This window comes from Meleagris gallopavo, chromosome 3, assembly GCF_000146605.3.
Source record: "Meleagris gallopavo isolate NT-WF06-2002-E0010 breed Aviagen turkey brand Nicholas breeding stock chromosome 3, Turkey_5.1, whole genome shotgun sequence".
Lineage (NCBI taxonomy): Eukaryota > Metazoa > Chordata > Aves > Galliformes > Phasianidae > Meleagris > Meleagris gallopavo.
The window spans coordinates 36,946,928-36,974,812 of NC_015013.2; the positions used below are offsets into that span (position 1 = coordinate 36,946,928).

Consider the following 27,885-nt stretch of genomic DNA (forward strand, 5'->3'; position numbering starts at 1 on the left):
TTTAAGAAAAATCTTTTATGAAACCATGTCACGAAGCATCTTCCAACTGTATTGGATTCATCGACATACCCGTGCTTGTGAGAAAAGGAGATTCTGGTTTTAATCCAACTTTATAAACCATGCATAAACCCAGCTCTTACTGGAAGATACAAAGAGTCCTCACTACACAGAATGACGAAATCATTAAGATTGGAAAAGACCTCTAAGATCCCTAATTCAACCACCAGCCCATCCCCACCATGCCCACTGACCACGCCCTCAGTGCCACATCCACACGGTCCTTGAACTCCCCCAGGGACAGTGACTCTACCACCTCCCTGGGCAACCTGTGCCACTGCCCAGCAACTCAGAACCTAAGCATATTTTGGGTCACGACACTAATGAAGAGCCCTTCCAGCCCTTGTGGCCATATCCACACAGAGGATGAAGAACTTCAGCGGTAATTGAACTAAGTAAAATACTACCAAGAATTACTGATAATTCTTTTTGCAAAGCAGTGTCTAGACAGTCCTGAAAATCACACTGCAGCAGAATGGAAATGAGGACAAACAGTTCAAGCACCCATTCTGTCCTTACAAAACAATCTTCTCTTGCTTAAGCACCACTTATCTTGCCTACAGATTTCTCTTTGTCTTTTCCTGACTGAATAAACTATCTCTGGGTTCCATATGTCAACAGTGACACCAGCAGGAGAACAGAAATGCAAGAGTGATGCTACAATTTCTCCTTAAACCAAACTCAACTCACTCTAAGATGGTGCTTGTCCTTATTCTACTTCTCCCTTCACTTCTATTCCATTCTTACAGATAAAATCACCTATTATTTACGTGAAAAGTTCTTCTTGACTTTAATCAATTTCCAAACACACTTTTCCAGCACAAAGCTATCTGCTTAATGTAGAAGCTAAAAAATTAAAACTCCATTTACAGCACATGCAGTGTTTTTACTCCTCAATATTAAGAAATAGCAGTACTTATGTGAGCTCCCTTATCTAGCTTCCACATAATGCTCTGAATTGGCCTAAATAAGAAAAAAAAAAGAATCCTAATCTACGTTCAATATTTTCTGCACCATGTAAAGCTCTTAGCATCACCATATAGTTTAAAAGAAAACCATTTAGCCGTGAGTGTAAACTTAATACAAACATGCATTACTTTATAGAAAGAGCATTATGACCCTAGAGTCTTTTGTAAGGCACTTAAACTTTGCTGAAGAAGTCGTAAGAATAAATGAAAAAAGCTTAAGATGGTAGTGCTGAAGTGCCTTTTGCTGTAAATGCGTAAAAACAAACAAAAGACCCATCAAGTCAATCTTATTCCAGGAGCAATATATAACACTCCAAACACTAGAAAAAGTATTTATTTTCCTTCTCTAAGACTCTTCAAAATGCACAGAATTTATTTAAGTGTGCGAGCTGTATGCAAAAGGCACACCTCTTAACATCTGTCCCAGTAACAGCCCAGAAGTCAGCCCAGAAGCTACACTGGGAAGAATCCTATAGCTAAAAGCTTTTTAAAGATGTGAAAGAAAATCTTTGTCTTATTTCAATACAGTGGAGGAGGGGGGAAAAAATTGCTAAAAATTTAGCACCATTTTCTTCTTCATTAACTTTTTAATTTATAAAAAATAATTAGTAATGTGGTATTATTACTGTTCCTTATTACATTCCCACTGACAAAAGCATTTTCACGTTGATTCAACTGAACAGTTCAATCTGCACTTTTGGATTCTTCCATGATCTGAATAATGAAAAAAAACAAAAAACAAAAACAAACAAACAAAAAACAAACAAACAAACAAACAAAACAAACAGGCAGGTAGCTTAATCAAACCTAAGTTGCTCTGAATTGTTTCAGAACTTTGTTTTTAAATTCATCAGTTTCCAGAAGATCTTGTAAGTTCCTCAAATTGCCCCAACCTACCTTGTTGGACAGATGCCTTTGCACATTCTGTATAAATGACTCTTCTTTATTTATTACGCAGTAAGAAGTAACATAACTGAACATAGAGATTACTGCAAAAGTGCTGCCTGAATTTACATTAAGAGTATTTAAGTATTTACAGACCAATTATGTCTATTTCAAGAATTGAGATTTGATGGAAGCTTGTGAAAGGAATTCCTGTGAAGCTGCCTGTAGAAATTCTTGAGGCACTTTCAATATACACAAGTTATCCAAACCCAACAGTTTAAGTGGAAATTCTGCATCAGGTCCAAAGTAGTCACTGGGATAAAAATTCTGCAATGGAACCCACACAAAAGCAGCTTTCATTCCAGTGGAATACCTTAAATTAAGAGCACTTCTCTCCAGGGTATAAGAATTTCTACGGTGCTTTATAGACACCTTTATTAAAGGCCTAAGGAGCAATCAATAACTCTTCCCATTCTAGAAGATTCCCAAAAGAGACACATGGTGCCTATGGTTTTTTCATAGAATCACAGACTGGCTTGGGTTGGAAAGGACCCTCAAGGATCATCAAGTTCCAAACCCGTGCACAAGCAGGTCTGCCAGCTGTTAGATCAAGTACTAGCTCAACTTCTGTCAGGAAAAATTCCATTTGATATAAACACGATATGCTCCTTCTGCTATTGCAAGTACTAAAGTCATTTTTTCATTCCAACTGGGCAAGTAGCCAGATAATAAAGCACAAAGTTGTAAGAAACTAATAACTAAAAGATAACTTGCGCACAAGTATACTGAGAAGTTAAAAAACAACCATAACTGGGTGGCATATTTGCATTTTTAAATATCAGCAGACCTCAGACATTAATTATTCCTGCACGTGAGAGATGATAAAACAGCCACCCACAGACCTTAAGCTGCTCATCCACAACCCTTGTGACTTCTCCAGCCATGGATTCAAGTGTCTCTTGGATTGGATTGGGGAGTGAACCATTTGCTCCTGCCCAAGCAGCTCCGCCAAGGTGGTACAGGTTTGGTAAAAGCTGTAAGACAGAAAGAATATCTTCAGAAAGCAGGCTCTTTGCTACCTGTCTTCAAGTCTGAACACAGGAGGAAATCTCTCTGCTAAATCAAAGAATTTATAAATATTATCTGAAGCTGATCATGTAAAGAAAATATGAATTTGTGACACAATGTTACCATAACCCCCCAAAAGGAGAAGGCTGCAAGCACACACTGAACTGCTCTCAGTATTATCAGTTTGCTGAGAAAGGCTTACTGTTTTGGAGTTCTTGGCATCTCGCATAAGCCTTTCTGCAGATTTGACATCTTCCAGTACAGCGTCCACACCACAGTTTCTTAAAGAGTTGAGATGATCTTGCACTTTGACACATATTCTGTCAATCATCTACTTGAACAAAGGAAAGAAAAAAGACAAAACATCAGGAGGCTGCTCAAATGCAAACTGAATTCAGTCCAGGTAGCAGATCAATACTATCATGATGAGATTTGAAGAGCAAATATAAAGATCTGGAAACGCACGATCAATACTCAGAGGGTTTATCAGTGCTACAGAAAGAAAGCACTGTAACTCTTAAAGACACACCCAGATGCCAGAAAAATAAATCATTTGTCATTAAAAAATATATTGTTTAGCATATTTCTCCCACAGTTACCTGTGGGATAACTACAAATAACCAAGAAGTTACCCATTTTAGGTTTTGTTTTGCTTTTTAGAGCAGCTTTAATGCTGAAATTCTTGCTACATATAAGTCTTAGCTTTGATGGTTTGCAAATTGTTAAGAAGTTCACACAGTTAAAGAAAACTCTGACATAATCCATTCAACAAACATCAACAGAGATTTTACCTACCTAAGCAAAATAGTATTGTGTAGGCTTTGGGGGGGTTTCTTTCACAATGTAAATATTCCTAGTTGCAGGGGAATAGGAATGCCAAAGCAAAAGCTTCCATCAGATCTTTCACAGTGAGATAAAATGAACTTCATCTGCATTGATATCACACTTCATTCAACATGCTGCAAGACTGAGGCAGATGGCTTATCTGTATCCTTACAAGGACCACAGAATGGCTGACATATTGTCAGCTTTGATTAAGAAAGACATAGTAGAGGCATATAATAGCTAAAAAGTATTTATCGGCCTGCATAGTATTCAGTAGAATTGTCTACTTGACATTTCAAAGCAACATCTGAGCACATGTGTTATCAACATATCAAGCCTCAAGTTCTAACATCTTACATCATTTTCGATGAGAAGTGAAATAATTTCACAGCATGCTCCTTTTCTGCTCCACATGATTCTTTCTCTTGAAAGGGTTTTGGGTGGTTTTTTGTAGAAGGACAAAAAGCTAATTAATTATCAGATAGTAGAAAGTCTCACTGGGACAGCTGGACTGAAAAAAGTATATACACTCTGGGAATAATAATGTATTTCCACGATACTAACTACAGGATCTTTTCCAGCTCTCTTTTAAAACTCTGTTTTTGAAATCTATTCCTACAATGCATGATTTAATATAGAAATGAGTATTTTTCTCTACTTTTGAACTAATAATAAATTTCATTTACTGAAACCTGATATGCATGTGATTGTTGGAAGAAAAGCACAACTAAAACCATCGACAAATAAACAGATATAAACTTAATTCATACAGAAATTATTAACACAGGATAAAAGGTGGCACTGGAACAGATAAATGCGTAAAGTAAAATGATGCTGCTCTTGCAGCTTTTAGTGCCCATACATCTCCAAGTACCATTTTCTCTGTTGAGAGGTTATAATTTCAGCCTGCAAATAAAATTTTGTCCCATTAACTTTTAACGATGCAGGTAGAAAAAAGCTACTTGGAATTTAAATTCACCAAAAAAATGCAGACAACACAGAAACATTACTGACTCAGCTGAAGAGCAAAATAAGTATTCCTCTTCTGTTTGCTGGTGTCTTCCATTTGAATGAGAACACAACTAGTGCAAAAATGCAAGTAAATTTAAAACAAAGGTTGTGACAGGTTTTATTTTGTTTACGTCACCTTGTTTTTGTGGTGTACTGGTGCTGCAAACAGCCCTGAGAAGTACTGGTAAGAAACATACTAGAACAGAGAGAATGGTGAGAACCACAGAAAATTCTAGTAGTTCTTTCAAGAGAAGAGAAAACAAAAAAAACACACTCCCCTACAAAAAGATACATCCTATTTCAGCAAACTTAGGTAGTGAAGCTTCCCAACTTCGAGCAGTATTTTGGATTGTGTCAGGTCACCTTTTCAGCAGTCCACAATTTAGAGCACAGAAGACTTCCACATTCCATTGCTCCCTACATCTAAGTGAAGTCTTCCAAGATGCTTGAAGTTCTCTGAATGTCTAAAGAAGATGATGACTTGCTCTCTGGTGGTATCAAAGGGCATGCTTACATACTAGCTCAGTGTTATGTAGAGATATTGGGACTCAGACACCGGAAGTGACATAGCCTTATGATGATACCAGTCACATTAACAAGAGCTGGCTGAAAAGGTTAGACTTCAGAGCACAAATTAACTAAGCCATTCCTGGTTCCAACAGCAGTTTACTCAGAGATTTCTTAGTGTTTTTAAGATCTACCTCTTCCAAAAAATTGTTTTTCTTCCAAAAATAGCACCATTGATCTTGCTTATTTACCACAAGGCACGTTCTGCTTTAAGCTATTCTGATGGAAGAGCAAGAGAATTCTGCCTCCAACCAGATTTTAAAATCAGAGAAGTACCAGTTAGGAACTCACCTGCTGAGTGGTACTAGTAACAATGCCTTGCTGCAACCGATATGCTTGTTCCTGTAGGTACTTTCTGGTCTCGTGATTACGAAGCAAGTAGTTTTCTATCTAAAAAAACAAAGCTAGATTAGGAAACTGATTTGCCTTTCTACGTTGTTATTTTGCTTTCAATATTGCCACTGTATCTAACAGTAAAAATTACTTCAGTATAATTTTGTTTGTTATCTACAAACCTTATTGTGTGTTTCAGTGCTGGATAATCACATTGGCAAGTATCCATTCAGTCAGCAGCAAAATATCACTAAAAACAGTTTTTGCCATTGTTTTCTGAGTTATTAATGTCTTTGGAGAATTTAGTAACTTTTAATGACAAAAATGTAGATACAGGTCTTAGAAATATCTAAAGGGAATTTATCCTTAAAGTATTGTTGTAGAGACCATGACAAGAAAGCTAATAGACTTAGATTCAGTTGGCTCACTGTAAAAACGTGGATTTAAACAGCTGTGTGGATTTCAGAAAAGATAAGTTATCTAAAAGTGCGTAACTGATGCAAGAGCCTCAGTTCAGAAGTTACATTGAGCTAACCAGCCCACAAGTGCTATTCAGAAAAAACTGATTTCTACCCATGGCTGCTGGTCACGGCTCACTGCAACTTTCGCCAGTGGTTACCACCTACCCTCAGTCAGCTTAATAGAGTATGGAATAGGCCTCTAACTTGGCTCTGTCAAACTTAGCCAAGTCCAAAACCCTACAAGTAAACACTGCTTAAGGTCCAGAAACCTTTTAACCTGCATCACAGGCAAGAACTGGAACAGTCTGACCATGGCCCTTAATTAGGCCCTCAATAATAAAGCAGGGTTTATCCAGCTCATCCACAGTGTAAGTAAAGCATACTGTAGAGATACCGGTCCATCTGCTGCTGGATCAGGTCCAGAGCACTCTTGTGTTCAAGCTGCAGTGCACTGAAGCTTGTGGGCCCTCCTGAGATGCCAACAAGCCAGTTGAGATGTCCCTTCACTGTGTTCCACAGCACAGTTTGTGTGGTGTTGCTGCTTGCATAGAATTAGTAGCCTTCACAGCACTACTTCAGAAACTTTCACCTTTTTTTTTTTTTGGAAGAGAATTGCCTGATATTGTATAAACAAAGCTTGAACAACACAAGTTGAAAGAAACTGAGGGCTAGTTCGAAATTAATAAAAGTACTCTTTGAACATATTGCCTAATTAACATACAGAATTAATGATATTTTTCAGAGGTACATTTATCATTTCAGATATGAAACTATCTACAATTACATTAAACAAGATGCAAGAAAATACAACCTACTGCATTATCCAGACTTTTTAAAGAAAAACTTACATCATTTACATGCATCAAAGAAAATGGGGCTAACTACCAGCACTTTTTCCTTTGAGAATCTCTTTAATGAACATTTCTTTACTAATAAGGATCATAGCTATTGCTTTTTAATCATAAGTCTCTGTAATATCTATTCATGTGGATTCTGTGATCCTACTCTGGTGGAAGGAAAACTACTCATTAAAGACTCATGAAGCATTTGTGTTTTCCAATAGAGCAGAAGGCTTATTTGGAGCTTGAAAAATTTACTGTATTAAAACTCATCTGGGAGTTGTATAGCCCATGCAAGTGGAACAGCTACAGATACTGTCAACACCATCTACATTCAAAAGAACACGGTGCAGTTGTTCGTTTATGGCAACACAGTGTGTTAACTTTATATGTATGATATAAAACACAGGCAGTAAATGTTTTTATTCTCCCCCAGATTTAAGAGCATTCCTTGTCTTGTATGCTGCCGATTGCACTTTTTATGGAACAGGAAAAAAATGTCTACCACTAATCCTGCACACAAAGAAATACAAACAAATAGATATGAAAAACAACAACAACAACAAAACCCACCAAAAAAGCATGAGTTGCAGACTCTCCTTTCCGCACTTGGATGCACAGAAATAAAAAGTCCAGATCGCACTGGTTTGACTTTTCAATACACACCGTTGCATTCCACCAAACATTAGAATAGGAAGTTTTATGTGCTCTTGCAGCACTTGATTATCACATATATGCCCAAGCAAATCAAACATTCAATGAAACTAGCCAAGAAGTCTTTATTCAATCATGCACAAAATCACTGTCAACTTAAAAAAAAAAAAACACAACATTTTTATTTGTCTTTATTTCTGTAAGTGGTTGGTATGGGCAATACCTTTTGCAGTGCCTCTTCTGTTTTCTCAGGGTTTGTTTTGAGTGCTTGGGAAGCATCATTCATAGGTATAGGCATGAATCTCAAAGTATAATTTCTAAAGAAAAATTAATATATGTATATTAGTAAAACTCAATCTAATTACTGTATCTCTTTATTGAGTATAAATTAGAAGGGAGAGAGAAGATGTATATAGTCTGTCTGTAGAAGGTACTAAGACAGTATTTTTTACATTTTTAAGTGGAGTAATTGGAGGGGCAAGCATGCTTCTTCTTACTGCTTATGGTTTGACACTAAATAGAGGTGGAGATTTCAAAGAACACAAAATGCAGTTAAATGACCAATGCCCAATAGCTGCCAAGGACCATGCTGTTCCTTGTGCCTTTGTCCACAAGGCAGGATTACTTTTTCCTATATCAAAACAGAACAGAGTTTCAGTGCCTACTGGCAATTCTATCAGATCTAAACCTAAATGGAAATGTTCAGTGACAGATAAGATAGTGACCAAAGAATAAGTTTTGAAAATTCAGTATTTAACAGCTTCCTGTGTTTATAACTATTTGAAGACACTTGCTGAATTATTAATAAAAGTTGACAAAACAAGTGTGGCTTCTCTACACTGATCTACAAAAACAATTACTCCCTGCATTTTGCTTATTTGTTTGCAAAATATTTCCATAGCTACATCCATCTGCTGCAATACAAGAATAGAGATAGAGTTTTATCTCAAGTCAAAATTGCATTTAAGCTCTAAGAACATAACTTGGCTAGCATTACAGTTAAATTTAAAATGTAACATGCAGTGGTATCACCATGTGCCTTTAGATTTCAATAAAAGGGTGAAAAAGAGCAGAAAGTTCCTAAAAACCAGGAGAGAAATTATTCTGCCTATTTTCAATTAGCCTTCTTTTCCTGCAAACATCTCTTCCTCCTCCTTCAGCTGTCTGCAAACATCCTGCTAACCATCTGCTTCAATTCCATTCAGAGCTCCATAAATATGTTCAGAGTCCTCTATTTACGAGCACCTTACAGTTGACAGTTTCAGCTGAGCTTAATTCACTGACTTCACCAGAACCAGCCCTCAGTAAATGCACTGATTCAAACAGATCACAGAACAGGATCACGGAATATACCAAGGTGGAAGAGACCCACACGGATCACCAAGCCCAGCTTCTGGCTCCACACAGAAACACCCAAAATTCAAACCCTATGTCTGAGAGGCGTCCAAACATGTCCCTGAACTCCAGCCCCGGGCAGCATGTTATGCCCTCTGGTGCAGACCTTTTCCCTAACCCCCAGCTGTCCCTCCCCTCACACAGCTCCATGCCATTCCCTCGGGCCCTGTCGCTGTCACACAGAGCAGAGCTCAGCAGTTCCCCTCCGCTCCCTGTGAGGAGCTGCAGCCGCCATCAAGCCTCCCCAGTCTCCTGAGGTATTTCAGGGGGTAAAACCTTGTGCATTCAAACGCATCTTCAGCATTTATGGGGTTTAGATCAGACCTCCATGCTGTCTGCCCCAGCAGGACGATGCCTGGTATTACAGCAGGGCAGATGTCTGCCCATAGCCCGTGATGTGGATATCTTAATTACTGTGAAACCCCAGTATTCTTTCATTTCCTACTGCACGTGAAACGCAACTGTCTGAAGAACAGCGCTCTTTTTAACCACCCATCCTACTGATTCCTCATTGATACAACTTAATATTTTCCACTGAATGTCTGTGCAAGGCTTCCGTTTCTCTTCCCCAACGTGAACATAGTGTATGGCATCAGCAGCAGTCATTCACATGTGCCAGCAAGAAAGCAGCTGTGTGGAACTTTGCTAGCTGCCCAGGTTAGCCCACAACAAATGTCAGGGAGAGGTAATTACAGAACTTGCTGATAGCCTGATTACTACCTGGCAGGTGGGATATTTATTTAGTTAAAAAGAAACAAAGGTAGATTTCCAAGTATCTCTGCAGCTGTTTGACATTTAATACATCACATTAATTGAAATCTATAATTGCTAGCTCTCATGCCAGTAATTATATGCTAAATTCAATTTGTCAAAGGCTTAGTGCTCTGTCCATCTCCCCCTCTCACTGAAAGGGGGGAAATGAAAGACAAGGATATTTCATGGACACGCAATCAGAGAGGTAGAACATTCAAAGACCACTACCCAAGGAAAGCTCCATAACAGTTTTCCTTCAGACAGACAGCAATATACTGGAATGCTAGCCTACCTGCATCTGGAAATTAAGTACCTCTTAGAGACAAACATCAAGAATTTATAGCTTAATTTCAATTTTAATCGTTACAGCAATGCTTTACCATTTTTCTGCTTCCTAAAATATTCCTCCATTCTTTTTCTTTATATTCCGTTTTTCTCATAATGGAATACATTTCTCCATCAACTCAATAATCCAGCAACATCATAATACACCAGTGCTCTCAGCAAAATGTCTACATTTCAAAGAGGCACTCAGAGATTAGAGAGAATCTCTCAAACTTCTCTCTCTTCCTTTACATACAGCATATGACAACAGCCATACATTTAAACACATTACTTCTCCTATAGTAACTTCTGCTCCATTCATAACATACACTCACTGCTGCAGAATGATTTTACTCTTTTTGTCCTTCTTAAAGGCAACACCATCCAGTACTGTCATGTCTCCTGAAATGACAGCTTTAGAGGGCTACAGAAATCCTTTCCAGCACCTCACATCAGCTGACCGGGATACCCCTGTGATAATATTGTTATTGGCCAAGCTCCTGGAATTCCCTGCTAGGACCAACATTTCCACAAAACTTAAGTACATGAAGAAAAGCTGAGAGGAGGGGAAAAAAAAGAAAAAAAACAAAACAATGTTCAGATTACCTAAGCCTGTTTAAAAGTTTGTTACAATCCCTCCCGGTCCTCAGCCTCATCACACTATGAGGACCTAGTTTCCTTCTCTTTTGTGGATCGGTACGTGATTATTTTTGATAAGAACAAAAACCAAAACAACACACACAACGCATTCCCAGGCATCTTCAGTAAATTTCAATGTATTTTGAGCAACAGTTCTTTCCTATGGAATATTTATGGTTTTATGTATACATAAAACATATGGTGGAGGATATTCTGAATCTAGCTTTAAGATGGATCGTTTAAAGGCTAAGCCTTTTCAGCCAGCATTGACAGTCAAGATTAAACTTCTGTTGCTTGTGACTCAGGTTGGGTTATTATGAACGATTGTAATAATTTTAAAATGTCAGAGGAGATGTAAAGTGACCTCAGCTTCCAAGCTAAATAAATGAGAAGTCACCTCAACAAAGTGCGGTGTCACAAAATTAGATGCAACTTTTGCTGTTGTTTTTTTTTCCTGCCTAGATTACTTGCTCTTGCCTTAGGATTTCTCCTTTCTTTTTTATTTACTTATCCACGCATCAGAACAGAAAAGTAAAGTTGATACTAACAAGAATATATGCATACATTTTTTTCTACTAGACTATCTCACAAACGTGCATGCTATTGCTTTCTGAAAGACAAATGTCTGCAAGCTGACAAGTAATCTTTACAAATGATTATTCACTATTATCAGTGAAATCACTCCAAGATTATTTGCTTAATTATACACAATTTATATTATTTTCCCCATCAGTGCAATCAAATTCATTTTGAAACAAAGTATAGTAACAACAGCAGTTTCATAAACCAAGTAACTTTATAAGCTCTACATAATTAGGACTAAGGGTGAAGACACTCCCCATGTTAGTTATATAGTTTTTCAAGACACTAGAAATTGTCCAGAAATTAGCAATAGTATATTAGCATCACCATCTAAAGAGACCATTTGTTCCTGTCTGAGGGATTAATGATGTGAAACAACTGCAACTGCTGCTGAATTTAAATCTATAATTTTTCCCTCTTAAGTAATAAACACATATTAAAAAAATATGACGGAGATTGAGGGAGATGAAAGTCATTTATCACCTATCATTGGTAACTGCTGCAGCTATGAGCGAGCTCAGGAAAGCAAGAGGACCCAGCCGACAGAGACAATGAACAAGTGTGGTTCCTGAGATCATCGTCATTAATTTCAACTTGCTTGGGGAATTAAAATAAAGTCAGACCACAAAGGCATACTTCAATAATCTTCTGTTATATACAGCTTCTCTTATTGAAAAGAATGGAATTTAGACATGCTATCAGGACAAGAATACAGAAAAAGGAAAATATTCTCAAGTGCAGAAATTCAGTGTCTAGAGCAGAACTCAATGGGCTTAATGCTGACAGCAGAAGATTCATGAAAAGAGCACCAGAGTTTTTTCCCCATTTTTTGAAGCATGTGAAGTCACAAATTTTCCTTTAGACTAGGCACCCCATTACTTGAGATCATTCAGCATCTTCAAATGATACTGACTGCAGTGAACTGCAGCTGCTGCTATCAATCAGGATCTAAGTGCTTGCCCTCCTTCTTCATTGGTCATTCAGTTGCTTGAGAACTTACTTTTCCAGTGCCACAGCTATATCCTGGAAGCCCTGAGCAGTGATGTTATTCTTGTCCCATATTACAGTTCTGAAAGGAAAAAAATAAGTATCACACACAAAGCAAATAAATCTATACTGAAACTTTGCGTATTGAAATAACACAGTTTATGTCCAAAGCTGCAGTGGTTGCAACATTTTAAAAATTTGTCTTTAGTCATTATGCTAGAAGCTTAACATGACTAAAGTGATGGACAAAGATATTACAAAACTGAGATCCCCTTTCTTCCAAGAAGACTATATATTTTCTATTAGTAATATCTGAATATAACTTTTCTAAAATGCTGTTAATAGAAAGATTTGAATATCAGCAGGATAAACAGACTTCATTGCATGTCCGAGAAAACTGCAGTAAGTGAACAACAAAAAAAAAAATTCAAGATGATCGGTAGTCAAAATTTTCAGGCTATTTTACATTCAATTCTCTGCCCAGTCACTGTACAGTTCCTATAATTCCACATGCAACATAACTAACTGCCTATATATGCCATATGCCATTAGGTTAGGTGCATAAATTGCAGCTCTTTTGAATAAACATTTGTGATTAAGAGTGATAAAGTTTCCCCCGTCTCCTCCCCTAGTTTAGACCACTCAAGCAGACTGCCTGGCAATTTGTGAACACGTTTAAAGATCTCATTAGCAGTCAGAAGAGACAGTCATGCAGATAGGTCTTGCTTGTGCAAGAGCACTAGTTGTAGCTGTTCTTTAAAAAAAAAGAACAAAACAGATTTCTGGTGTTCAGAAAAAAAAATTTGTAGATGCAGGATTTCACAGGTAGTAACACCCTTCTGCTATTGGAGAATAACTCCTTTAACCCTTTGTTTTTTAGAAGATGGAAAGATGGAGGCAAGGAAAAGAGAAAGGTAAATTCTACACCTACCCTCCAAAGATCAAAAATGTTCAAGGTAAAATTTTTGATACTTTTGTTACTGGAACAAGCATTTATATTTCTACCAGGGCAAGATTTTACAGTATTTTAAGCATAGCCAGTTATCATCATGTTATCCAGATTGTTATCACACCACAGACTGACAGTCAGTGTACTGACTGTCAGTACCTGAATGCCCTCAAGGTTTTATTTCTTCAGGGACCAGTGGTCATTTCTGGTTAATACAATCCAGACACCTTAGTCACCTCTCCACTGTGTCCTTAACATTCTGGGAATAGCAAAGTTAAACTCTTTTTTTTTTTTTTTTTTTTAGTTACTTCTGTATCCGAGCAGAACAGCCAGGACTGTTCTGGGGTATTTATCTTCCAGGAAACAAACATTTGGAGGCCGGTCACAAAGTCGGCTCTTCAGGTAAACAATACACCATGAAAGGTTCATTTGCACAGGCTGATAAGAGGAGTGATTACTGATTTTCCTGATCATGGTGGCATATTTAGAGGTCCTCAACTGAGATTCATGTTGGTTGAAAGTTTACTGCTTACTAATTGTATTCAGGATAGAAAAAATGTGATACCCTGAAGCCATCAATGCCAGCCACGTCCTAAAAAACAGTGAAGCTGGCAGGTGGATGAATATGCAAGGAATAGATGCCAAGGTCCATCAGCACTAGAAAGTGGGAGGAGAGGGAAAGGAGGGTTGATCCATGCTGCTACACATTCTAAATTCCGCATGCTCTTGATTCTCCTACAAAGTGATACTACAGAAGGCAAGGGATTGTATGTTTTTATTTCCCACACAAGTATAAGAATTTTCTCTGCTAGAAAGGCCTCCAATAGAAAAGAGAGTGTAGAACAGATTGGCTAAGCACTAGAAGAGGTTTCCCAGAGAAGTCATTGGAGATCTTTGAAGCCTACCTGGAGAAAGCTCTAAGCAACCCAGCATTAAAGTTGGCCCTGCTTTGAGAAGGAGGCTGGATTAGATGACGTCCAGAGCTCCATAACAACTTAATCTCTTTCAGGCTTACAGGAAATTTAGAGCTGCCTTGTCATAACTGAAAGATACCATCTCTTCAGTGGTATAACAGAAAGGATTGCACCTATGCATTCTTCTCTCAAAACCACATCCCCCTTTCCTGATTTTGAAGTGGGTGAGTAGATCCAATACTGTTCCTAACACTGTATCATGAAAGCATGGAATATTCTTCTAATCAAATGTAACTTTGATCCAGTTTCAATTCTGGATATGTTTTTGTAGAGAGAATCTCCATCTTTTCTTCTTTTTTTTTTTTTTGAGAAGTTTTCCAAATGGAGACTCTATCACTTGGCTTTCCCTAGAGAGAGAAACAGCTTAAGAATAAGCCAGCAACTTCAGTATTATTGAACTATTTTATCTTTTACTGCAAATATGTTTCCCTTACCTGAGCTTTGTGTTTATCTGTAGAGCTTTTGCCAGCATCTTTGCTCCCATATCACCCATGGCATTTCCACTAATATCCACTTTTGTAAGAGAGGTATTGCTGCCCAAAGCATTAATAATGATGGTGACCTCAGTCTTCAGCTTGGAATCTGCGAGGGACAATGACTGCAGGGGCTGTGGAGCACAGAAAAGGCACAGATAACAGCAGCTGATAAAGCATGCACATCCACAAAAGAAGGTCCCCAAATTCTTGGAGATGACACTGAGCAAAGAATCATTTCCGTGTTTGTTGCACATGTTGTAACATATGGTAAAGTAGAAGTTAGCAACTTACTGCACAGGTGTCAAAGACACACTCACAGATTAAGCTGCAATACCCTGAAAAAAAGCATTAAGAAACAATGACTTGTTTTCTGTGTCCTCTGGTAAGATATACTTAACCAGCACGCATCCCTTCCAGTGAGAAAGAAAAATATCACTGACCTCCCTCAGATTGGGAACTTTAACACCAAGGCCCAGTTAAGGTCTGAGACATCATTAAAACAAAAACAGTTCACTTAAACTATTTTATTATTTTTACTTCAGCTTTAGGAATTGATTTTGCATATCTGCATGTTTTCAACTAAAGGCACAGACATCTGGGAGGGATGCCACAGAAAAGTGTAACAGGTCTGAAATTAAAAGCACTGAGAAGAGGGTCTACTAACGTGAGTAGGCCAATGGATATTATTCACAACAATGTTCTAACAGTTGTGATTGCAAAATCTTTATGCAGCTTTCTATTTACAAACACACATTGTTCACCTGAAACAAGTTACTGGGCTCCTGCAAATTCCACAATAAGCCTTAAGAAAAAATGTCTCTATTTGTAAGTAGAGTCTTTCCTCCAGTCTTAGTGTCCAATACTCAAGAGCTGGAGCTTAAGAACTACAATCTATCCACCATTATGTCCTGTGCATGATTACAACTGCTAAAATTGTAATTTGTCTTTGCTGATGTATTATAACTCCACAAAACACTTTCCCTTGCTCAAGCATGAGCTCATATGGAGAAGTGCATTGTCAATACTTAGGCATTTACCAGAGGATGAATTTTAGTAGCCTAATAAGAGAAAATCATCACCTCAGGAGGATGAGTTATGGCACTAAATTAGATGCCTAAGGCATAGATTAATGTAAATTACAACTAAACTACAGATGCACACCTTCCAGGATCCAAGGTGCTTGCATGGTACCTGCTATACAACGAGACTCTTGCTTCCAGACACTGTTGGATCACAGTGATAACCAAAAAGCTTTCAACAATAAGAAATGCATTTCTAAGTGAGGAAATACATAAAAATTTGAAGGCACAGCAGGTTTATAATTAAAAAGTCTAAGAGTAACACAAGCCACATGCTGGTTTTATTTTATATGGAAGATATTAAATTACAGTGTTAATGCCCTTAATCGGTCTATGTTCCCCTATTTTACTACATTACATACCCTAAAGAACATTAACATCATATTAGAAAGGTATTTTAGAGTTTTTGGCACATATTTCAGAAGACCTCCTGTAGGAAATTCACAGAAAAGCAGTAGCACACAGCACTCAGACACAGAAAACGCATTAAGTTTGTGAAAGAAAAGTTTCTTCTGCTTTTCTTATGTTGCTTTACAAAGAGCCATTCCAGTGACTTTGCTGCAAGTGCTCACTCTCACATATCAGATTTTCTAAACTTCAAATACCTTCTCTCAGGAAAGGATTTCTCGCTCTACTTATTCCAACACTCCTACAAAACAATATATGGTCTGGAAAGACTTCTCCACTGTTCAACGAGGACTGTCATTTGTACATCATTATTACTACATAAGAAATGCACTTAAATAACCATTTAAAAAAAAAAAAGCTTGCTATATCGGCAGTGTCTTTGAAGAGGGTGAGTTGCTAATTTTCTTGCATAGCTACTCTTACCATTTACTGAATGAGCAAGGATAAAAACCTCTAGACTGGTTTAGTACCCAGCATGAAAACCACAAACAGAACATAAACTATGAATTAAGTCAAAGGCTACTAAATACTCATGAAACTATCTGACTGCCACATGAAGAAAAAAAAATATATATATATATCCCACAAACATTCATAAAATCCCTTAAGAGGCCAATTCTTCAACGATGAAGAGAAAACTGAATATGTTCAGCACTGTAACGCTTCTCTACACCTATGCACAACTGACTACCCACTCTGAGTAACACCACACCTTGTACCTGCAGCCTAACAGCCATTTTTGCAAGAGAAAAAGAAAGTGCACAGTAATGACACATCTTCAGACATCTCTTGCTCCTTTAATAAGAATGCATTATTACAGACTTATAGTACAGCATCCAGTTAAATATGGAAGAAACAACAATAAAAATGAAACAGAAAACCAAAGCTCAGAAACTTCAATATTACATTATTGTATAAACACCAGGGAAATTTTGCTGTTTAGGTTTTTAAGTTGTGTAGAATTACATTTGTGTCTAATTGTATTTTCCAGTCATAAACCCAAGCTACTGATTACGTAAATCATTTTAATCATTACTCATATTAAAACAGCAATGGATCTATTTTAAGCATGGATAAGTATATGAAGAAGCATTTGGTGTATGACTCAGATTACAGTCTCTCATTCCAGCTTTCCACACGGATAACGCACAGTTCCCTGACTGCAGCAGCCAGGCAGTTTGTGCTCTGGGCAGCACCATAATCTGCGCTCTTCAATTCCATTGTAACTTTTTTATGTCCTGTGGCAGTAAATGCACAGTAATGGTAGAGCAAGGGTCACTTCCTTTAGGATTTGAAGCTGAACCAATATAGCTAGAAGCTTAATATCATTCTCTAAGCACTGTACTATTCCTGCATGGAGCGAGAGACATACTAGGCAGCTGTATGCAATATATGCTTTTCCCACAGTGCTACACAGTCTATGTCCTCAATTATTTGCCTTCTAGGAGACATTTTAGATTGATTTTAGTATCAGATGAGACAGAAAGAAACAAGATGCTTTCACTGATGAGGATTAACAAGAGACAAGAAAGCAGAAAGACAAAAAACAGGGTAATAGCAATAGGATCACACAGTATATCCCAAAGGTTAACGCAGGACAAAGAAAAAAACTACTGGAGGGCTGCTCTGAAAGTAATGCCTCATATTTTAATTATGTTGGCCCATGATGTCAGAGGTGGATGCTAGTGGTATGGCAGTAGAGGTTGAACCTTCCCACCAATATCCTGTTACATTTTGTTGTCGTTGGCAGATGGCAACAGAGAAGTCTGACAGAATGGAAGTGCATATGGAGGAAAGGTGTGTCATTTAATTCCTCCCTGTGAAAAAATGGCACCCACTGACATTCATTGACACTTGCTGAATGTTTATGGAGACCACAGAGTGGATACGAGCAAAGTGAAAGTGGAATTGTGTGGACAGTATTATCCCAGCAACACCACTGCCATAGCAGCTGTGAAACAGTGGGTCACCTCCACTGGCAAGGACTTTTAGGAACACAGCATGCAGGCTCTTATTTATTGCTGGTGAAAATACTTAACTAATGGTGGTGGACAGCGTTGAAAAAGAGTGTTTCATTGCTAAGAATTTGGTCTATCAAGTAGTGTTAATGTGCTCTTTGTTGCTGTTGTCGTTTCCATGCAAATAAATAGACGACGTTACTTTCAGAGCAATCTATGTAAAATATGTTTTTGGTGGATTAATTCACTTTAACATTTTGAAAGCAGGATGAAAATAAGAAGCATGTTTGCCTAGGTTAGCTCAGCAAAGACATTCTGAGAAGGAATTACAGGAGCCTGATTGTGTAAAAGGCAGGAAATAAAACTGGTTTGCTTTGCTCAGAAGGTGCAAAGAAAAGGAGCACAAAAAACCTGAAGTCAATGATGCAAGAGAGGGAGAGCCATCAGAATCATACATCCAAAAGCTAACACTACTTTTTATATGTCCTGGAGACTTCAAAATTCAAATGAAGTTTTACTTTTGTGCACACATTATGAACAGGATTGTCATATAAGTAATACAAAAAAAATGCATATTTAAAAGAAAGTTTGGATGCTGAAAGGAGGCAGTGTGTTTTGAACGGGTATTTTAGAATATAGCATATGTGGGAAGAAATGTTCACCTGCAACAAAGCCAATGGATGAAATTGAAAAAAACCAAACAATGTAAATTTATACTTGCTCATGATTCATCTGATTTGGCACAACAGTCTTAAAGGGTAGCTGCGAAAGAAAGACATCAAGGCCCTGGAGTGTGTTCAGAGAAGGGCAACAAAGCTGATGAGGGGTGTGGAGCAGAAGTCTTATGGGGGGCTGCTGAGGGAGCTGGGATTGTTCAATCTGGAGAAGAGGAGGCTCAGAGGTGATCTTATAGCTCTCTACAACTACCTGCACGGAGGTAGGGGTTGGCCTCCCATATAACTAGCAATAGGACAAGAGGGAATGGCCTCAAGTTGTGCCAGGGGAGATTCAGGTTGGACGTTAGGAAATACTCCTCCTCTGAGAGAGTGGTCAGGCACTGAAACAGGCTGCTCAAGGAGGTGGTGGAGTCACCGCCTCCGGAGGTGTTCAAGAAGCAGTTAGATGTTATACTGAGGGACATGGTTTAGTGGGGAATATTGGTGATAGGTGGATGGTGGGACTGGATGATCTTTTCTTGGAGGTATTTTCCAATCTTGGAGATTCTACGATTCTATGATCGTAGAATGATTTACCATGAGATACAAGGCAGAACAGAGAAAAGTCCAAAGAGAAGAAGGAGATGATATATAATGAAAGGAGGTGGCTATACAATCCAAAATTAAAAGGCTATTGGAACAAGTAGTAATACAGAGATCTACCAACACACTTCTTAGGAAGAATGATACTTCACTCTCCCTGTGCACACAAGGATTTACTGCTTTCATTATTGCTGCAAACTCAGTTAGAATTAGCCCTGGTATGCATATGCAACTCTTCATTGCAACACACAGACATCCCGTATTTAAAGAATGAGGAAATAGGCAAAAAATCAAGAAAAAAATAGTACCTCTAATACTAATTACAAGGATGAGGGAAGGAGAGAGGGCTGCTTTAACACATTACTTCAAAACAGTGACAAAAGATGAACACAGAATATGGGTCTAATGATCTCATATGGAAGGAAACTTTGGAAACCCTATGAAAAACGCTCCACTGAACTGTAGGGTATGGACACAGATAGTAGGAGAAAATACGAAAGCAGCGTGGACTGTGAACTTGGAAGTGGGATAATAAAGACAACACAATTATCAGGTGCTAAGAGACCTGGAGTCTACAGCTGTTTTTGGAGAATGAGGAAAGCAGAGGAGCTTGCACATTATTTGCAAGGGGCATGAAGAAGAAAGAAAGTACTGAGAATGATCACTAAAGTTTAACAGGCATGAGAGCATACAGTGGTCAGGAAATAGAGCATTTTATTAACTAAAATAAATATATAAAATAAAATAAATCTACTATTTAAGGAATATCACCATCCAGAGAACACTAGCATTGTAATATCCTATCAGGACACAAAACTTTTGAAAACTTGAGTGTACATGGCTGTATAATTTAAACTTAAAGCAATTTAGATTAAATACATCCAGCTATTTGGAATGAGTTGCTTTTCAACAAGCACAGATCCTAAGAAGCATGTACCTACCCTCTACATAGAATTCAATTTATTGAGGGCAAAAAAAGTCACCATGAAATGTTGGATGTGTTTGTTTAGGAACTTGATCAAATTTTACACAGCAAGTTAACACAACAAAGGAAAATTATTAGAAATAGGCTTTGAAGGTACAAATACACATGATGGTATTAGGCAGAAAGATACTCACTGAATCCTCGTCTTGAATCATCTGAACTAAATTATCAAGTACTGGAGTGAGATTTCTGAGGGAAGAAAAGTTAGGAAGATGATGAAATCAGCAGCTTCTTCTCATTACTCATTGCGTTATTTAAAAGAAAAAAAGCCTTACTTGGATTTCATGTTGTTAAAGTTTTTGCCTAATGCCAAGTGCCTTATTGATCGGTTTTTACTAAGCCAGACTACAAGGGTTGAGAGGTCAGATTCTAGGCCTGTAAAGAATCAGATCAGATTAAGAATTAAAACACTTTTCCACAGAAGTCCCAGAGAGGGATCAATTATTAAAGTTAAATTCATTCAAGTAATCACATGAGTGTACTATTTCAAAGAGTTCTAGACAAGTTTATCTTCTTCTATTTATATATTTCATCACTGTTTTTCATGAAAATAAATGCATCCTTCTAAAACAAACCTTTTAAATCTCTATCCTAATCAGCCATTGAAAGCATCTCTCAGACAGACAGAATGAGAAAGGTAGTCTCCTATCCACATTCCAGTCACTTGAGAAAGTTCCTTCAGGCAAACTGTGAGCTGTACCAATAAACTCTCAAAGTCTGCAGATGCAGAGGTTAACATAACAGGCTATGAATAACCTGATTTGAAACGATAAGCTAAGCTTTATTCCACTACTGAGTAAGAAAAATAATTTGTCTACTACTGTATTCCCAACCTAATGGTAGGTTTGAAAAGTCCAGTAGTTAGATTACTAACAACTAGAATCTAGATCCATGGAATAACTTCGAAGTCCAATATCTTTATATAATTATAACAATTGATCTCTTTACTTTAATTGATCTCTTTGACTCAGTAACTCCTAAAGCTTTCCACCTGCCTTTCTGGCTTTTCAACTGTACTGGGAATCTGAACTAGTTCTGTATTCGGCTGTCAGAGAATCCAAGACAGCTAGGTGAGTTCTCCTGTTCCACACATCTACAATTTGAGTTTGCAAGATGAGAAGCCAGTTGGTATTCCCAGCTAGAAGACACAGGGTCTACAAACCACCAATAGTCTAAGGCTTTTCCAAAGAATCAAGCTCTGATCTGAAGCTGGTTGACCACTTGCTCCAACTTTTATTCTCTTACTTCTTCACTGTCACAGCTTCACTCCATTTCCGGTTCTCCTCCTTTCACTACACTTTCATTTCCCATTTAGCTTTTCATCCTCTCTAAATAAACCCACTTCAAACAAAATCCTGTTAATATGATGCTTGCTGCCTTCAATTTATTCTGTCATGTTATACTTACTTCAAGCAACATAAATTTCTGAAGGTAGAGTTATTCCATTGATACTTCGTATACACTTTATAGCAATGACACTTCCCGATCTGTGACTTTTCCATAACAAATATGGACAATAATCATAAATCAAGCATAACCATCCTTGATTGCATTTTGAGCTGAAAGAAAAGACATCTCAGTTTTGGGACCTGCATGGTCCTCCATTCCTGTTCTGTGTACTTACCATTATCTGAAATATCTAGGCTGGTGATATTGCGTATTTCTGCTATGCATCCTTCCAAGACTTGTGCACCTCCCGATCTTAACTAGAGACAAAACATCAACCATTTTTGCAAACTAGTTATGGTTTTGAGATCACACAGATAAGAATAATAGAAGTGAAGGTACTACCAGTAGCAAAAACAACAGCAACAGAGGCCAAAGACATCAAAACAACTACACACACATTCCTACTATTCTGACTCCCATCCTTCACTCTCACTATTTATACACAAATAGGAAAAAGACTCTACTTCCTCAGTACTCTGCAGTTACACAGGGAATGATGTAAGTGGTTTAGACAGAAAGAATCATTTAGCACTCGTGCTGGGCAATGACTGCAGGTCTTTGGTGCAGGTTCTCCATATGAAAGGGCCAGGATATTTCCAGTTTCCAATAAGAAAAAAAGCTTGCCCAAGTATACAAGCATGCACCACTGTAATTCTTGAATTCTATTACGGTCAAGTCTTACAGCTGGCATCTTGCAAGCTTTGTGTTATAGCAAGCACAGTGACAGGAGGTCCAGTTAAAAGATAAGAAGCCAAATCAAAATCAATGAAATAATGTTTCCAATTACAGAAAAGAACGTTAAAATAATGCAAATGTAAAATAGTCACAAAACACCATAAACAAGAAAAATCATTAATCAACCTTATTCCATTGCTCTAAACTAGGAATAAGAGAGAAAAATAGCAACAAAAATGCCTATCTGAAACTATACTTACATTATTAATCTGAAATAGTAAATGAATATACAAGAAAAGTCAAGATTTAGTGAGAAAAATAATGAAGTAACCTAAGAGAAAATCTCAACATGAAGAATCAAAGATATGAAAACCTAAACACTTAGTTACTAATGCTATTGAATTAAACAACAAAACTTCTTTTCTCCAAATAAGTAAAGTAAAAAACATTTGCTTATTTCTTTCAGCTACACAAACTACATAAAATACACTGCATAACCATCAGCAAGAAAAACAAAATAAGCAAAAGTTTTACTAAAATTAAATTTTTGCAAAACAGTTTCCAATTTCACTCCACAAAAAAAAAAAAGCCAAGCTTTTTCAAACATTAAGCAGTCATTTCATATCCTGTGTATAAAAAATGAGTAATATTTCATTTAGTTCTCTCACTTGTCCAAACATCCTGAACCAATCTGTTGACAGTTCTGCGAACAGTCTTTTCAACCATGCTATAAATGAGGCAACCACAAATACTTTCTAAAAGTATTTTTCAATAAAGACTTGATTTGGCAGTTTTTAGAAACTTGGAGATCTGTGGTTGGTTAACAAACAGTTCAGTAACTTGGCTTAAGCATTTTAACACCAGTGCTGGTTAGAGACAGCATATAGATGATAAGTCACATTTGGAAGCGTAAGATACAGAATATAAGATGCCCTTCCTCATCTGTATGAAAAAAAGCCTACTTACACCTATTAGTCCTATCCTCTTTAGAAGTGGTCACACTGGAAGTCTGTATTTGAGCTAAAACTGGTGCACATTTAACTCAATGTTGTTTCTCTAAGAACATCTGTAATACTTGCTGGCTGTATGAATGTCAAAATCATTCAGTTTCGCTCTCTGATTCTTTCAGGGTCGCCCACTACAAGACAACCATTTCACACAGACTGCCACATCAATTACTGGAAAATATACAGAACTGGCAGATTATATGTGGTCTTGTCAAAGTTAAAAACTACTTTCACTATGTTGCAGTTTGTTTTCCGCTGTAGCCAAAACTCCAGCATGCCCCAGAAATTATAAACTTTACCATAAAGGAAATGAAGATTTAGCTCAAATAAAATATTCTAATATTTGTATTAAAATGCCAATGTTAAAAGTTAGTTTCCATGACAAGAATATTTATTTGTAGATAAAAAGGTAAAACACATGGCAAGGATTGGTTATTTGTATGGTTATTGGTATGATACACATTCTACACTAATAAAAAGTGTACATATATACTATAAAGCGTTTAAGCAGACAACTTTTTCAAGAAAGGATCTTGTACCGATGACACTGTATCAAAAATATTAAATACACAGATGTTTATTGTGCACAAATGTTGATATCTATTTAATCTGAAGGTGACGGTAACTACTTGACTTTTAGAATCAATTTTTATTGCAACTGTAGTAAAGTCATACATAAAAGCAGAGACTAACTGAAGGGCTATATGTCAATGCAGATTTGATAGCAAAAACAAAACTCTGCAACATCCGTATGATATACGAGACTACATATAAAAGCTTTTATTTAGATATTGTAGAACGAGACCTTCAGCAATCAAAAAAGTGTGTTCAAAACTAGGAGGTATATGGGATGAAGAAACAAAGCTGTCTATCGATTTACAAATTAAGGTAAAGCATGGAGGGTACTTACACAGTGACCAAGCTAAGGGAAGCAGAAGGGAAAAGAGTGAAATACATCAGTGCTGAGCAGGTAGAAATAAAAATGTAACTTTCATAGTAAAAAAATAATAAGCAAGCAATATAAAATGATTAAGCTTGGAGTTAAGATATCAGAAAATTATGAGAGCAAATTAAAAGTGGTGGGAGTGGGAAGGAACTGAGATTTTTCCTTCCAGAGTTGGGTGCAGCGTTTCTGGCACAGGAAAGTGGGCAAAGCTGGAAAGCATCAGCTTTCTGCCCTCCTGACAGCATGTGCTTGCAGGAGCTGGAAGAGAGGCAGGGGACAAGCTTTGAGCTGCCCACTGCTCTGAGGTTGGGTTGCAGCGCCTAGCAGAGCAGAGGCCTTGGAGGAGAGGGCAATGCTTCCAGCTCCTGGCACAGCAATCCCCTGCTGGAAGCAGAATTTCTTATTTCCAAAGCACGTGAGAATGGATAAAGCTCAGTGATATGAAAAAAACGTTGAGGGAAGGATCTAAGGAAGCACTGTCAGTTTGGAGGGACCTGCTATAGATTGCTCCCCCTGTGTATGCCCCCATTCGTCTCTGGAAACAGCTGCCTCTCCCTAGTAAATGCTGAAGCAACCAAACCACGGAGAGGAATGCAATACCTCCCACTGAGCATGACTTTCTCCTTTCTGCTATCACTGCTTTTGCTTTGGTGTCCAATGCAGCTAATGACTCTTGGAGATTATCTATGAATGGCATTCAGTTTCTGGCCTTAAACTTGCACTCCTGTCAGCGGTGCTTGAGTTACAAATGCTAATTTATACTTTCATTACTTACGTGTTTTATTTATTTAAGGTTATGAATACTGGACTTCATGTTTGTTAATTTAATCACTCCTCCCTTTTCCTGTCTCCCTCTAAAAGAAAAATTGCCATCCTTCTGATATAACTGCTCAGAAGTCAGAATCACACAAATACCTGACTTGAAAGCTTTTCTATTTGGCATTTACATGTAGTGCCCCTCCAAGTAAAACCACTTTTAAAAAAAGTATAAAATATCAAACAAACTACAAAATGCATTCACAAAGATTTGGTGTTTGTTTTTTTCTTCCTAAGGAAAGGATGCACATTCCAAAAGCAATCAACCATGAACTTAACAATTACTGCACCTCACCATGTTCATCAAATTGCATGCTTCCAATTTAAAGGGAAACCATCACACCTGAAAGGCACTTGTGGAACAGCTACACAGGTGATGGACTTACAAAGATCTTCCTAACAAGTAAAAGGTTTTCTTTGCAGCTTAAAAAGCTTTGGAAGCCTTGAGATTTGTTTTAGGTAAAAGTGCCCCCCAGTTCTCCAAGTAACTTTGCCTCACTAGTTCCCAGGATATTGCCTGATTTCTTGTCAGGATCTGTAGCCATACAGGTATCATCCTGCAAGAGTGTGGGCAACACTCAGAAACAAAATGCACAGAAGAGCACAGAAAAGCAAGAAGCAGCAAATCAAGGCTTCCTTTTTTCTTTTTTCTAATTTGTTATTGCAATATTTAAAACAAACATTTCCACAACGCTTTTCAAGTTAATGGCACACTTCCATCATTTCTTACAGAAGTTCCCTATTGGCCTGAATTGGTTAATTGATTACAAAAGCAGAATTTATCCCAAGATTTAAGTAAACCTGCAGGAGAGGATGCCTGCCTCCAGTGGAGACGTTTTGAAGGAAGACGTTCAAACTGCACCTTCAGGGTCTGCAGCTTCCTGGGACCCATTCCAGTGCAGACACCTTGGAAAATCTCACCACAGGGCGCCCTATAATCAGAGCACCAGAAAGCAGAATCTGCCAAGCAGCAAACAGTACTACAGTTGCTACTGTAAGGATACATGATGACAGCATGATGCTGCATGTGCCCTGAACCTCTGTGCTCCTCATTTATGGCACAGATACACACAGCAAATTATTTTGCCATGACTTCTTTGATTTCTACCTTTCTAACAGCTTCTGGTGAGAGGCGGAATGCCTAGCCCAGCAGACTGCATGAGACCACTAATTCCATATCACTGCATCTTTTGAATACATCCTGAAAAATCATCCTTACCTCACAGCTACTGAGATCTAAAGACACCTCCTTCAGATTGTGATTGCAAGCCAGGCCTAATAAAAGCGCTCTGAAAAAGATCAATATTAGAACCATTTTTTTTTTTTTAAAGGCAGCTTTACAACAGCATAATCAGTAATCACAGGTTAATACACCTAATAGTGCACAGAACATTTCAAAACAAAACCACAGGAACTGAGCAGTTACTTCTTAAAAGGCAATGTAGTACAAACCTGACGTGCCATACCAAGAACACCCCAGCAGCATCAAAAACTTCAGGGATAAAATGCAAGTAAGACAACAGTAAAACTAAGTCTACATCAACATTTAATAAGGTTCATCAGAGAGACTTTTTCCACCAACACTTGCTTTAAAAGAGAATCAAATGATTACAAAAGGACCGTTGTATTTACAACCATACTCTGTCTCTAATTTTCCAAAAATTCCACACAAAAAATGTGTATAATGGAGATTATAAATGTAAGACACACAGCAGTCAGACAATTTCAGCCAGGAATTGTGCCTGTTAGCACTCAAGCTAATTATATTGAAGTATCACATCTTTCTCCACTTTTGCAACTCAAAAAATAAATACAAATTTCAAAATGATACTCTCAAACAATAGTTCCCTTTGTCTTCAGGCAGAATGGCAAATAAATGTAGCAATGAACTATTAGAATTTTCAAAAACCCATCTTTAAAGCCTAACGGAAATTTATTTCCACATACAAAAGTTGGTATTAATATCACGTTTGTATTAACACTGCCAAACAACAAGTACAACAGTATTTATCTTACTGGAGGAGCAAATTCAACCAATGTATACCTTCCAGTATCTTTAGAATAGGCACTGCTTTGAATTGAATACTGAACTGAGAAACAGAAAGACTTCCTTCCCAAGCTTCATTTCAGCCTAACAAAATTCCATCACCTATTTTCTTTACCTATGGTAAAGAAAAACAATGCATTTTGCTGAATTATTTGCCTAAACACTTGCTATGCAAGCAGTGAGTAGAAAATGTGCTTAGAATGCACGTGCTTCAAGAATATTTTTCATTTAAGCCTACTGTATCAGCTCTGCAGCTACAAACAATAATCAGGCCTTTGGTGTTATACAAAACATATCCTGTACTTCTTTACTTCCTAATCCATTCAAATACAGACTTTGAGAAAAATCTGAAATCTCTGCAAGTTTTTAGAAATTTTTAGATCATCCTCAACTGTGTCCTTCCCAAACATGATTTTATGCAAAGTTCATCTGATAACTTTACAAGTAGCTTCTTTAATATTTTGAGGCAGTATAAAAAACTCAGAGCATGCATAAAAAGGACAAGTTAA

The 27,885-nt window shown here is 37.6% G+C and overlaps 1 protein-coding gene across 1 annotated transcript; it reads right to left on the bottom strand.

Moving 5' to 3' along the window:
* Window positions 1-2,743: 2,743 nt before the first annotated feature.
* LOC100539498 (F-actin-uncapping protein LRRC16A) lies at window positions 2,744-26,659 on the bottom strand. The gene is made up of 10 exons (XM_019613909.1): window positions 26,549-26,659; window positions 22,061-22,142; window positions 20,712-20,811; window positions 20,571-20,625; window positions 14,706-14,878; window positions 12,362-12,430; window positions 7,892-7,985; window positions 5,673-5,771; window positions 3,181-3,309; window positions 2,744-2,944 (listed from the first exon to the last, which is right to left on the bottom strand). Exons 1-10 carry the CDS (start codon window positions 26,642-26,644, stop codon window positions 2,759-2,761), a joined length of 1,083 nt encoding a protein of 360 aa, XP_019469454.1. The 5' UTR covers window positions 26,645-26,659; the 3' UTR covers window positions 2,744-2,758.
* Window positions 26,660-27,885: the final 1,226 nt, after the last annotated feature.